The 14106-nt window shown below is 33.7% G+C and overlaps 1 protein-coding gene across 4 annotated transcripts; it reads right to left on the reverse strand.

The window, feature by feature from the left end:
- Nucleotides 1-2428: 2428 nt before the first annotated feature.
- Nucleotides 2429-13496, reverse strand: LOC131653125 (cleavage and polyadenylation specificity factor subunit 2-like). 4 transcript variants are annotated; one of them, XM_058923189.1, is made up of 19 exons: nt 13239-13496; nt 12934-13106; nt 12615-12795; nt 12413-12512; nt 11204-11330; nt 11000-11115; nt 10692-10786; nt 10442-10593; nt 10104-10161; nt 9921-10028; nt 8846-9098; nt 7366-7547; nt 6723-6815; nt 5489-5587; nt 4354-4485; nt 4227-4271; nt 3904-4071; nt 3152-3226; nt 2429-3007 (listed from the first exon to the last, which is right to left on the reverse strand). In XM_058923189.1, the coding sequence occupies exons 2-19, from the start codon at nt 13080-13082 to the stop codon at nt 2906-2908; spliced, it is 2235 nt and encodes a 744-aa protein (XP_058779172.1). In that variant the 5' UTR covers nt 13083-13106; nt 13239-13496; the 3' UTR covers nt 2429-2905. The 4 variants fall into 4 exon arrangements, with proteins under 4 accessions (XP_058779172.1, XP_058779174.1, XP_058779173.1 ...); XM_058923191.1 differs by having other exon boundaries at nt 12413-12509; nt 12627-12795; nt 12934-13111; XM_058923190.1 differs by having other exon boundaries at nt 12627-12795; nt 12934-13111.
- Nucleotides 13497-14106: the final 610 nt, after the last annotated feature.

The raw sequence follows: 14106 nt of genomic DNA on the forward strand, positions 1-14106 counted from the left end.
ACAACTTTTATGTTGGAGTCAAAGTCAGAATCGGAACCTATATTTCCCAGAATTGCGTTTGAAGCTGCAGCACTATTTTATTTCCAGTTTTTGGGTCGTTTAGTAGTGGGCCTGGTTTTGTCATTCGACCCAGTTGGGTCATAAACATTTTTTGGCTGATTCCTAATAGGTCTAGCAGCCGTGTTACTGTTTATCATGTTTTACTATTCACAATTTTGTTTCCACTCTTTTGCTCTGTACGCTTGAATGGAGAACTAAACCTCGAGGATCAATTCACTGTAATCAGATGCCGCTTTGAGGTTCTTTTATAATTTTCCATTAATCTGTTCCTTTGAATTCAATCTATAATTACAATTGCTTGCTTAATTTAATTGTTTTTATATGATAGAATTCTTTAATTTGATTGTTGTCTGTTCTTGAATCAATTTCGTGATTAGTGTAGCTTTTGCATTGTCGCGTTCGATCATATTGTGTTTGCTTAATTCACAATAGCTTATAATCCGTTTGCTTTATCCGGAATTCAGGGACAGACTTCGTATAATTGCTATTGCGCTTGTCAGTAGTTTTTGTAGTCGAATAGGATCAGACCCGTTTAGGGAATTGGAATTTTATAGGGATCAATGATAAGTCGGAAGTTGATACAGTGGGTTGATTCGTTTCAGCTTATTCAGATAATCACTTTTTTTATAATAACTTATTTTCTGCATTTTTATAATTGAACACGAAACAACCCCCCCCCTAATTCGAATTCCATTCGGTTAGTAACAACTAAGAATCCTTGTGAGACGATATTCGAGTCACTTGTCGCTATCTACAGTTTTATTCAAAATAACTCGTTTTTGATCCGCGTGCGACAGCGGATTAACCACAAACATCGATGGACTAGACAACTCATTCCCCAAATGAAGCTGAAACTTCTCCGAATAACTTTTTGGATCGGGTGGAAGAGTTCACCAAATTGAACGAGAATGAAAGAAAATCAAATCAGCAAAAGACAAAGGCGGAATTTTTAGGTGGTGACACATCTTTTAATGTGTTTTAGCTTCTATCTTACAATATATTTAGATGGTAACTCAATTTTTTCATGTAATATTGAATTGTTATTTTCAATGATGTAATTCAGATACATTTTAATGTGCTTTGATGTATTTTTACTGTATATCTTACATTACATATATAAATATTGAACCATAAATTTGTATATAAAAAAATAAGTTATGTTTGAATTTTCTATGTTAAAAAACAAGTTTTGTTTGTGACAGGTTATGATTTTTGAGGAGTGAACCTGAATTTTGTGACACACCTCATTTTATATGCATTAAAAAGGTGATTATGGATTTCAATATTCAAAATATTCTCAGAGGCGTGAATGAGTTTATAAGGTCCATGTTGATTTAAAACTTATATAAATATGGATGCCCCTCATGTTGTCAACAAAAACACCACATATTATCTCAATATTTGTATCTTGCATTTGTCTACTTCAACGGCGAGAAGCCCCTTCTAGAATTTAGGTTTACGAAGATCATTCGCCTTGTCACTTTGAAATCCACACTATAGAAACTCATGTAATACCTAGATAATCGAAAGATTGTGAAGCTCTATTATCGTTTACCCTCTATTATCAACAGGGAAGATATAATTTAATAAGTTTGAGTTGAAAACGGATGAAAATTTAACAGCAATATAGAGTACATTTCATGTTTACGAAACAAAGGGCTAATTAATGTAGATGCGACGATTGTAAGATCGATCAGCAATATTTTAAAAGATGTTGAAGCATCCTTTAATGTTATGTTAGTTTAAGATTAATAGACATATATGTAGTGTTACAACATTTATATAAGTCAAATGAAATATTTATGTTTTTCTTCTCATTTTTGCTATTGCTTCAAATTTGTGGTAACGGAGAAAATTTCGAAATTTTGATATCTTGACAACTCCCTAAACATTATTTCTAATTTTGCTTGTGTTTTAGTTTATCATAACAATGAATATTCCAAATTGTAAAATTTGGACTATATGAAATGAATTTGATTTAGGTGAATCCAGATTATAAAAGCTAGAATTTTTTACCTTTGATTTGACAAAAATATAACACTTCAACAAAATTGTCCACAAAATATACATGAGTATTAAATCTGTTCGACTAAACATTGTCGCACCAACAAAATTGCCTTCAAAATAAAGTTGGAGACCAAAACCCAAAGAAGTGAATTCAGAAGAACAAAAATGTGGTTTTTAAAATGAAAAGATCAAAACTTTTTTTTTCAAATAAGATGACTAAAATTGCGTTTAAACCTTAAAAAAAATGAAGACATGTAAAAGCTATATTGACAACTAAAAGTCATAAATTCTTAACGCCCGAAAAGCACTCATTAATGTTTATGCCAAAACTATAAAAAAATATCAAAATTGCTCAGCTCAATGATATCAAGCAAATTATCACAGAATGAAAAGAAATTACCCTTACACAGATTTTTTATATCTCTATCCAATTCAATGTGTGTCTAAAACTACATGTAGTAGATAAAATGAAATGACACTTGTGCCTTTAAAATTATGACAGTGAAGCCTACACAGGACAATGGAAACCAACTAAATTCCTTTCTAGAAATACAAATAGAGCACACGCACTTGCAAAGTCTGCATCCCCCAGATGTTATGATAGTTGATGTGATATTGAGGTACAAACCGAGAATAATACAGAGTTATTTCTTCATTGAAATTTGAAAGCTTCCAAAGCAGATAATAAACCCTGTGAATCTTTGTTAGAATGGTTACAGAAATTACCATGTTTGCAAGCATCAACATAGCTAGCACTTTGCATTCTCTGCCTTCTTCGCAAAATAGGGCAGGGAAGGTAAGAAATTCTTGATTAGCCTATGCACTTGTACAACAAAATCTAAAGCAAATAAAACTGCGAATAGAGATAATCGCGAATTTTATAGTAATCTTCACACAGAGGACCTTCAATAATAATTTGCTGAGTACCAGAACCAGCACCCTGTTTTAAAAATAAAAAAATAAAAATTTGTTATAATTGATCAGAATCTTTTTAGCGAAACTGAATATAATCGCAGCTTAATTCGGAAAAGTCGTTATGCTAAGAAAAATGCAAAATTCACAGATGCTCAGAAGATGAACTTACCTTCTGAGTTGCATCCCCAACCTTTCGAACAGTTACGTATTCACCGCAACGCAAAGCCCCGCCAGCAAACTCCACCTACAAAAATTATCATGTCATGGTACATACTTCTATAAAGTAGATAATATTCAGCGTAGCACTATTTTTTTTAGTCAAGTTCAGTTTCAAAAGACATGGTATCCAGCATTTTCACCAATGAGGATTACAACCATGGTTATCAGTATCTAACAATACATGAATTCTAACATGATTTGATATAAAACTGAACTCAGTAGATATGAACACCTAGTGTGTATCTATTTTGCACATGAATCTCATCTTGAATCTTGTTTTATTATGATCAATCCGGATTCACAATGATGAAGCATGATTCATTCTAATGAATCATAACCTAAACTGTGTAGCCAACCTCTTGTTTGTATAGCCAGACTCTTCTCTTTTTTCATTTGATCTATAACTTGAAATTGAATTATTTTGAGGTTCATATATAATATATCAGCCTATAGTTTTGCACTTTTGCTGTGTCTTTTGATTTTATTTTCAAATGTCATTTTTATTAGTGGTGTGTCTTCCGATTCACAATAAGATATTCATAAAGCAAAAAATAGTTCTTCCCATTCATATATTTTATAACCATGACTACAACTACCAGCATGTCAATGCTAGGGAAATGAAGTAGAAATCACTCCATTTACCAAGATAAAATTGGGCCAAAAAGGAACCAGTGAGTATTGAGTCTAAAACTGAAGAATTACCGGAACGCCTTTGGTAGAGAGAAACTGCTTGAAATCTGCCAATTTCAAATCACCAACAAGAACAGATTTATGCGGACGAGGTGTGCCAGAAATGGGGAGAAGCGAAAGCATGTCATTCTCTGTCTTCCCTACTTCGGCATCAACCCAAGCTATTTCATATTCTCCCAACTGCAGTTGAATTTATATTTACTATTATTCAAGATGATAAATTCCCTATCTAACGAGATAAAGTTTGGTTGTTGTTATTGTTAGTCAACACTCAACATTGTAAATGGCAGACAGTTATACAAAATGAAACAGTTCATATGTATACTATATAATACCTTTTTGAAGAGTACATTACTCATTAACTTCTCAGATAATTGAACCTATAATCAGAAAAGCAAAGCATGATTAATTTACACATATTGGACAATTTTTCAGAAAATGAACAAAATGATGTCATTGTACCTTGTAAGCACATAAATCAGAGGTCACATCGATAGTCTCTTCAATTTGGGGAGCATAAACATGAGGACACACATTCTTCAGGCAGTGCTGCTTCAGATGGTCTGTAGCCTCAGCAGATCCATGCACCAAAACCTTCGGGAAAATAGTGAAATTCATCATTATGCATGATACTATAAACAAAGAAATGATACAACGAATATATCATAAATCGTTTTAGCAGGACAAAACACAGATTGTTCAGACTGGAGCTGCCAATACCAAAAATGCTAAATCCAGATGGATGCTATAACGAAGAACATAAATATTTATACTACACATTTATATGTGAGAAAAATAAAAATATTCCTCAAAATTAAATACTGGACAATTAATAGGAATGTGACTAGAAATGAATAAAAAAGTTGATAGAACTTATAGATAAGAATAGAAAACATTCCATATGTAAACAGAGATCAAAGGCGATGATGGGGGAACAAGGCGAAAATTGGAGAAATACAAACATAGAAGTGTGAAGAAAAAACACAGCTCAAAAAAGATACAAGCAGACAAACAAAGAGTTATGTGCATAGTTATCAATAGTGTGCATGCTTGTCACAACTTAAGCTTTTGACAACATATAAACCCATAGTAATCAAATAGCGCGAATATGAATACAGCTCTATACTTCAAGTAGGACCTACAATCTTGCATATTTTTTAATTACAGTGCCTTTATAAATCACAACCCCAGTTAGCTAAATTCCTAAGTACTTTCCCCTACTGAAAAGTGTATCCAAGTGGTCAAAATATTCTTCAACTGAAATATTGCACTAGTGTTGTCGAATAGCGGCTATATGGTAGTGGGATTTTAACAAACTGCTATTGTTCTGTGATACGTGATTTAGTACAAAGTGTAGTAAAAAATAGTGTTATGGTACCATTGAAGAATCGTAGTGTAGAGGAGGAATTTTTTAACAAACTACTATTTACCTCAATTCGTGACTAACAGCACTTTTTTGCATATCAATTAAAAATCAAAATAAGCTATTTTCAATATCATATGGATATGGCAACCTATGAGTTTTACTCTATTTCCCAAATACAAGTACTTCATAGAATATTTATGATGTACTCCTGTTATCTGAGTTTATCCATACCAGCTTAAGAGGAGCCACATGGGAGAGAATGTTCTTTATTGATCTTCCATCTGAACGACCTTCAAAATCCATGTAAACCAGCGAACACCTGACTTGGACCTGGACAACAACAAAGTTATTATCTTAAGAATTGAGGTTGGGATTAACTCATATAAGTAATCATATCTTAGCAAACACCATCATAAGTGGCACATTTAAGATTCATAGAAGTAGAGTAGTAAATGCTTAAATTATTATAACTTAAAAATTGTGATCGGCCTAACTTGATCTTACAAAACTGACTTGTGAGATGAGAAATGTTCCCACTTATAAACATATATTGAAATCATATCCTTTTCAATGTGAGACTCTTCAACACACCCTCTCACGCCCAAGACTGGACGTCTGAAGCGAGGATATAAATGGTAGGCGGTCTGATAGCAGAAACCAGATAGCAGGTGGCCCAACGAATTTTGGATAGGGATATCATCTAAAGAATTGTGGTTGGATCTAACTCAACTTTACAAAACCGACTTGTAAGGTGAGAATTGCTCCCACTTACAGACATATATTGAGACCATATCCTATTCAATGTGGGACTCTTCAACATTATAAATACAAGAAATGCAAGAGCAAATTCACAATCAAAACAAGCTTCATGGCCCTATAATAATACATTCGGTCTAATGTGTTTTGCAATTTGAAATTTAAATACATCTTAGAATTTGGGTCGACCCTACAAATCCGACTTATTAGGTTGAGGGATATCTCCCATTTATAAACATATTTGTAGGTCATATCTCATCTAATGTGGGACTCTCAACACCCCTCTCACGCACAAGACTTGACTGGATATCTAGAGGTTGACCCAAGCGGCATGGTAGCGGGTGACCCAATACATCTACGATAGACTTTGATACACTATTAGAATTCAGATAAATCATGAATATTGTACTAACTCTGTAACCTATTGTAAGATAAACTTTCATTTGAGACCATAATCTAACTAAGGAGCAAATAAATGGTTTGGGAAAAAATCAGTTGCAGAACTAATACAAATGTCAGAAAAAACAGACATAATAGTATCTTTTGTAAAATACCAAAAACGGGGAGAAAAATGGAAAAGACGGTTGAAAATGACTCAACTTCATTCATCCAATCAATTTCAGAATACAACAGTAAAAAATTCAAATGCAATTACCTAAAGTTAAGAACAGGAAACATAAAAATTTAAGAAAAAGATACTGAAGCTTACAGTTCTTTCATGAGCTATAACTTTTGACGGCTTTGTATCAAATATCAAACTTGCAGCACCTTCATCTAGTTTTCCATTTATATCACCACCTAACTAATAGAAAAAGTATATAAATGATAAACAATTATTATTCATAAAATAGGGTTGAAATTCAAATACCAGCAAAAGTTTCCAGTCACCAATAAGAAAACTTGGATCACAGTAAATATTTGTATGGTTAGAAAACAAATGTCTCATATTCTATATAAAAGTCATGGAAAAAACAGTTGAAGACTAGCTTTTCCATAAAGATAGAATGTATCATATCTTATCCATTATAAGATTTCCTCCTCCTTTTTGATCCAATGATGCCATTAACCTTTATAAGATTGTCTGCTATAGACTAGTGAGTCATAATGGACTCTACTCTTCCTTGGACCCTGTAAGGTGGAAGTTTTATGCACCAAGCCTTTTTTTTATGTTAGTAACCACTGTGTTTGAAAAGTCTTTACATGATAAATAAATTCATACATTCCATCTATTGAAATGTGATAACTCAGAACAGAAAAATGATATAAACACGACTGCTATATTTAATGGGAAAATAGACATTTATATTGAAACTAGGAGGTCATAAGGTTTATATTTTTAAAAGGAGACTTACATTGTTTGCCGTCTGATCCATGTCTTCCTCCTTAATTACATAATCATCTGGATTTATGACTTCACCAAAATCATCCCATTCTGATGCATTCTCATAACAGGGAAACATTGGGGCAACACTGGTTGGAGGGACAAATCCATCAATAAATACATCTCTATATCCTCCATTTTTTGCAACCGCCACTGCAGGCGTAAATTAAACAACTTAAGGGATTTGTGTAAAATAAATAAATAAAATTCAAAGCATTTTTGGGAGATGCATTATATATATAACATGAATATAGTACACAAATTGCACTGTCTTAGAATTATGGTTGGGTCTAACACAACATTACAAAACCGGCTTGTAAGGTGAGAATTTCGCCCACTTATAGACATATATGCAGGTCATATATTGTCCGATGTGGGAATATTAGCACACCCCCTCACACCCAGCATTATTGGGCTTGGTGCATGGATATAAATGATGGTTGGTCCCAAAGTGGAAACCTAATAACAGGCAGCCCAAGGATCTTGAAACGGGCTCTGATACCATCTTAGAATTGTGTTGGACCTAACACAACCTTACAAAACTGGCTTGTAAGGTAGGGATTACCCCCACTTATAAATTATAAGTGTTATAAACATATATTCAGACCATATATTATCTGGTGTGGGACTCTCAACACATTATTATATTACATTAGCAGGTTCATAAAATAATTGTTTCAGAAATTTGGAATCTCAAAAATAGAAGCAGTTTAATTAATAGATTTAAGTGGTTGTTTTGTTTTGTAACACAAGGGAATAGATGAAGTTATTAATTCAGTTGTTCTGGCACTCAGAAAAAGTGGCACTTTTCAAGACTTAAAACCAGTTGAAGATAAATAGATTCAGCTAATAATAGTAGAATATTTTCAAATATACATGAGCCAGAATGGCAGTTAAAACAAAAAATGATCATCATAAGAGGAAACACATGCGGATGATTCTAAATGCCTAAGTGAATGCATAACATGAAAACAAGCAGTAAATCAAAGAAAAATATATCAAAAATGAAAATAAAAGAGTGTATTATTTCTGAAAGTGAAAGATAACTTGCAAAAGGATGAATATCCTAATTCCCGCAGAGCCAAGTTCCTACACTGAACAATATTCTTTATCCATATCTAACCCAAATCATGTTCCAAAGATACTATTCCTCTCTACTCCAGTCCCTATATAACTCCATTAATGTGACTTCTCTCACACTCTCTGCCATGTGGATAGTCCCAGCAAACACACTCTGATCTTTCCTATACCTTCTAGTTTTAGCATAAACCTGATGGGTACTGGACTAGGGGTTTGCTACTGTGCTAACAGCCCATTTGGCCCACATTTCTCAGATGGGATCCTGATTCCTAACCCAAAAAATGGTCATATCTTGTAGTTAAAGCAAAACAAGATAAGGGAAACACTTCTGAAGATTAGCTCCAACATACTTTAATTTATATAATTCATACCTTCTGGCGACGGTTGATTATTGCCGGTATCAATGACCATAGGATCAGTAGTATTATTATCGGCCCCTTGAGAGGCTTTCAACTCTTCCTCTTTTATAAGACTGGCTTTTAAAGCTTTTTCTTTCTTTATTTGGTTTTGCTTTTCCTCATATTCAATTAGCTCTTCACCAACCAAAGGAACCCGTTCTGACACAGTGACTTTGACAGCTTTTGGAGGTGGGTCGGCCTGAAGCATCCGAGCTAGCGTGCCAAACTATGCATTGGAACATTTGAGGAACAGTTGAAACATAAAAATTGTTGGATCACTGGAGAAATGATTTAATTGAAATATGCATTGACATTGTAAATATCTTTTACATTGTCAATGAATAATAATTGTTGGATCACTAAAAATATTTTATTGTATCTACCTTAAAAAATTATACAAAACATGATTTGTCTATACTTCACAATGTATCAAAATTCATCCTTTAAAGAAAATACATCACAAACAAAAATAAGTGGCAACCTATTGATCCTTTTTCCGTTCTCACTGCCCGGAAAAAATTAAACAAAACTCTCAAGCATCATTTGCATAAATATAAAGCATTTCTTTCATAAAAAGAATTGAAATATTAATCAGGGCCACTGGGATAAAAGATACAGTATACTAAAAGTCAAAAATCAAAACACAGATAATAAAAATGAAGAATATGGGAAATAAGAAGGATTTGAGCGAGCGAGTGATTGAAAATATGTGTTCTTAGATTCAGATGAGAGCATTATTGGGAGTTGTTAGTATGTTATGTTAGTAGCCAGAGTTTGAACTTTGGACCTGCTACTCAAACTCTTCCGGATGTCCCAGCTCAAGGCCTCAACCACGTGAGCAACACAGTGGGGCCAAATGTATAGGGAGTTAGTAGTTTATTTAGTTGAGTAGTCCCTAACTCTAGAGTATTTTATTGTAAGCACTCTTGCTTCCCTGCCCTTTGGGTTCCCTTAAACTAGGGTAGGAGTTTTTCCAATGAAATTCTATCACAAGAATACTAAAACACATAGATACATGAAAAAAAAAATTCTAAAGAGTATAGTATACCTGGCCTCTTTCAGTAAAAAGCACAAGATTATTGACATCATTTCCCCAATCAACAAATATATCATGTGAAAAACCTGCTTCCAAACTTGCCATGGATGCAAGAACAACCTATACAATATACATGAATCAGAATCACCAAGGCAGGAGGTCTGATGAAAAAAATAAGCATACAAATTATTCAACCTTTGGACCTTCAGGAGCATTGTCAAGGTCAGCCTTGTTAACCAGAAGTGTGATATTTCTGCAGGTATACATTGCAGTTTATTTTAAACACGAGATAAATATAGTAACTAAAATATGAGGAGATTAACTACTTGTTTGATAAATAAGTACGAAAGATCCTCTGTGTCCCAGCCTGCAGGTTATTAAAGCTCATTTTTCACCCATGACTGAACAGAAACAAGAAACTAATAGCAATTGCAAGTTTGAAATGCCAGGTAATAAGGAGGAAAGGTAGCATTCCCAAGAATTGAAATATGAATATCTTGCTCTCAATATAAGTTAAGGAAGACGCCACTTACTTCAAAAGAAATATATTTTCACGAGTTTGTTCAAAAGACTTTGCTATAGAATCACTCATCCACTCAAGGAAACTCTTCACATAATCAATAGTGCTGGATGCAACATATGTAAGAAAGTATATAGGATAGTTCAAGTTCTCATCCGCCCAATACTGCAAACACCAAGATCTGATGTCAACCCACACACGTACATTCGGGAAAAAAACAGTAGAAAGAAAGAATAAATGCAGAATTATTTTCTTGTACTGACCGACTCCAACATCAGAACAAGTTCCAATATTCGTCCAGCAGTGTCAACAGGTAGTAATACATTTCCACCTGCCCTTAGAGTCTTCTTTAAGACATCTAAATAACCAATAAGATATATGATCAGAAAAGAAAGAAAAATACACATAGTCAAGACAGTTTTCCCGTTTCGTGATCAAGTTTTTTCAGGGCCATGCATGCCCATGTTTTTTAATGTTCTTAACAGTAATTTGAGAAACCAAAAAATGAAAAAGTCCATCTTAGTTCTGTTCTGTCACAGAGCTACACTTACATGATTTAAAAGTTAATTACCTCCAAATTCTTTGTCCTTTTGACGCCTGTAAGGCTGATTGTTCAAAGCATTATAAGCATCGGTTATTAGAACAGCTGGCCGCACAAAAGAACCTAGAACAGTTCCATTCAAATGCCTAATGAAAATTAGATTGATAAGTAGCTTCCTTTCAGTTTGCCAAGAATATATAAGATCAAATTTGGACTACTTAAGTTAAGGCTTACCTTTCTTTCCTGTGATTGAAATCAACAGCATATATGACGTCTTCACCATCCTTTGTAATTTTCCATATCGTGCCTCCCAAAAGATGTCCAGCAACATGTGGTGCAATCACAATTCCCTCTCCCTTGCCTAGTAGTGGTTAAAATGCCATTGAAGGTAACAAACACATAAAGTAACGGGGGCTATTTAGAAATTGTTCAACAAGGTGGAATGGAAGCATATCAAAAGAATCGGAAAAGACCAAAGCAACATTAGTCCCTATTTCATAAAAATTCAACAACATTTTCCCATAAGTTTTTTACGCACTGACAATGCATAACTTACTTTCAAAAAAGCAATCATGTTATACATTTATATTATTCTAACTTTTATGGCATTGATAAATCTTCCCTCTCTGGTTCTATTATAAGAAAAAGTATACTTTTTGGATTCATGGAATAACCAATGTATTTGGTCTATATAGATTGCTTATTCAATGAATCTAAAAAATAAACTTTTTTCTTATAAATAAGACCAGAGGGTGTATTACATATAGAGGAAATTGTTTATATAACACAAACTATATGCAAAAATGTAATAATTGTGTTCTGGATTTAAAGTATTAAACTAGCAAGATACTTTGAATTAGTGGATTCATATATTTATAACATTTATTACAAAGCTCCAAATACAAATTAAATTCAAGTCTGTATAAATAAAGTGATTTTCAAATTTAATCATTCTTTCTAGCCGTGATAAAAAAATCCAATGCTTACACAAATATTTCTAGGCACAAAACATAGATGATGTGTAAAGTTGTATCCATTTAGGGCCCTAACACTAATGATGAAGGGAAAAAATATTTTTCCATTATGTGGCATGGTAAATAACCCCTTCAATATTGATACTCTAGGAAGCTACCTCGTATGGCTTCAATTTTGGAAAATTAACCCTCTAAAACTATCTACATGGGACCAAGAACCCTTTTTAACTTGGTCTCCCTAATAATCGTTTTCCTACGCGACTAACCTATGAGATATCCAAGGTAGCAATGGATTTCCTAATGATTTTCAGGAAAAGAAAGCATAAATAGAGAGCTTAATTATGACAAATTTATCGGGATCAAGGCTTCAGAAAGTAATGTATATTTGTACACAGAGGGGGGAACGATATTTTAGGGGAAAAAGAGTGAAACAAATGTATAACACCGTCTATCACGTTCGAATGCTTACCAGAGAGGTGATGATTCTGAGAGTAAGTTAGCCTTGTTACACTTTGGAAAGCAGAATCAATATCATCTAGAGTGAAATGCTCAACTTCCGATACTTGCTGCTAGAGAATTAGATATATCAGTCAAACCACTTCGCTGAATAAGTACATTTTTCAAAATTCTAAATGTGCAAGCTTACAGACAAGGATACCAGGAAAACAAACCAGAAATTTCACCTTTCTTGAGAGGAACTGGTCATACATAGTGAGAAGTCCCATTCTATAAACAGGCTCAGTTGAATAAACAGGAGCAGAGAGTCCAAACTTCTTCATGGCATAGGGTAAGGCACCAAGGTGGAGTGTGTCCGGATGTGAAAGTAAAACGGCATCTATAGTTGATGCTACCCTACATGTTAGCCACAGAACCTCAATAAGAAATCAAAACCAATAAAAATACAAACATATATATCAAATCAAACATCAATTTCTTTCTCATTAACTCGTTTATAATCCCTATTTGAGGGAAAAGAATAAAGAAAGTAACCTGGAAAGGGGTTTAAGGATGTTAGGGTCAAAGTGGTCATTCCAACCACAGTCAATAAGGAAGTTGAAGCCATCAATGGAAACCAAGTAAGAGAGAGGGTTTTCATTGTACACTCCACAAAGTGGTGTTACTTGCACTGATGTTCCCATGTTGACGTCTCTCTTTCTTTCCGCCTTGTCTATATCAAAATATGAGCGAAATTCGTTAAGACATTTCAACAAACAAGTGATATACGAAATGCTTAATTACATTATTTAACCAATAAATCCCTATTTCTAACTCTCGGCTTGATAAAGTGAACTTACAAGACGGTAAACTGTTGAAACAGTGAATCTCCGACGGCGACCGGAGCAGAGGGAACAGTGGTTGAGTGTGGCTAGGGCTCAACAGTGGAATCGCAAATCTGCAAGAAGAGAGGTCGCACGTTTATGTGTTACTCTTTCTTTGTGGCTCGAGAATGCCGTTAAAAGGAGGGAGCAGTGTTGGGGTGGGATGGAGTGGAGTGCGGTTTGCCGGTTGCCAGGGTCACCACACCAACTTCGATTATTTTCTTGATATGAAAAATAAAATTGAACAATTTATTATATTTAAAAAAAAAAAACACAAAGTTTAAATAATTTATTTTTGCCTTTCGTGGTCTGTCGTGGCCTTTTTAATTTTTTTTTAAATCTACGTCATTTTTTTAAATAGTTTTTTATATATTATATATATTTTTTACGTTTTTTATTTTTGTTTAGGTTTTTTAAAATTATTTCTATTAATATTTTTTAAAAATTATTTTTTAAAATATCAAAAAAAAAATTTACCTTTTTTTAATTAAACAAAAACTTTTTTTTTTAACATTTGGGCTTTTACTTTGTGTACTCTCATCATGCTTTTAATTTATAAGCCCATTGGTTTCTTTGTTTTATAAACACTTATGTTTCTAGTGCAACAATGGATGTGGGACTAAAAACAACACACTCCAGCTTACACTCCACTATAGCTTACACTCCAGCTTACACCATAACTTCCTCCTGTAATTCACCATAACACTCTGCTAAGATACCAACAACAGTCATGATTGTCGCTGGAGCTTGTTTCACCTAGATTTACACCTCCCTTTAAATAACATAATGATGCACGTGGACATTACCATACTTCATTACACATGCAATGTGATGAAGACTTTTT

This window comes from Vicia villosa, linkage group LG2 (assembly GCF_029867415.1).
Source record: "Vicia villosa cultivar HV-30 ecotype Madison, WI linkage group LG2, Vvil1.0, whole genome shotgun sequence".
Classification (NCBI taxonomy): Eukaryota; Viridiplantae; Streptophyta; class Magnoliopsida; order Fabales; family Fabaceae; genus Vicia; species Vicia villosa.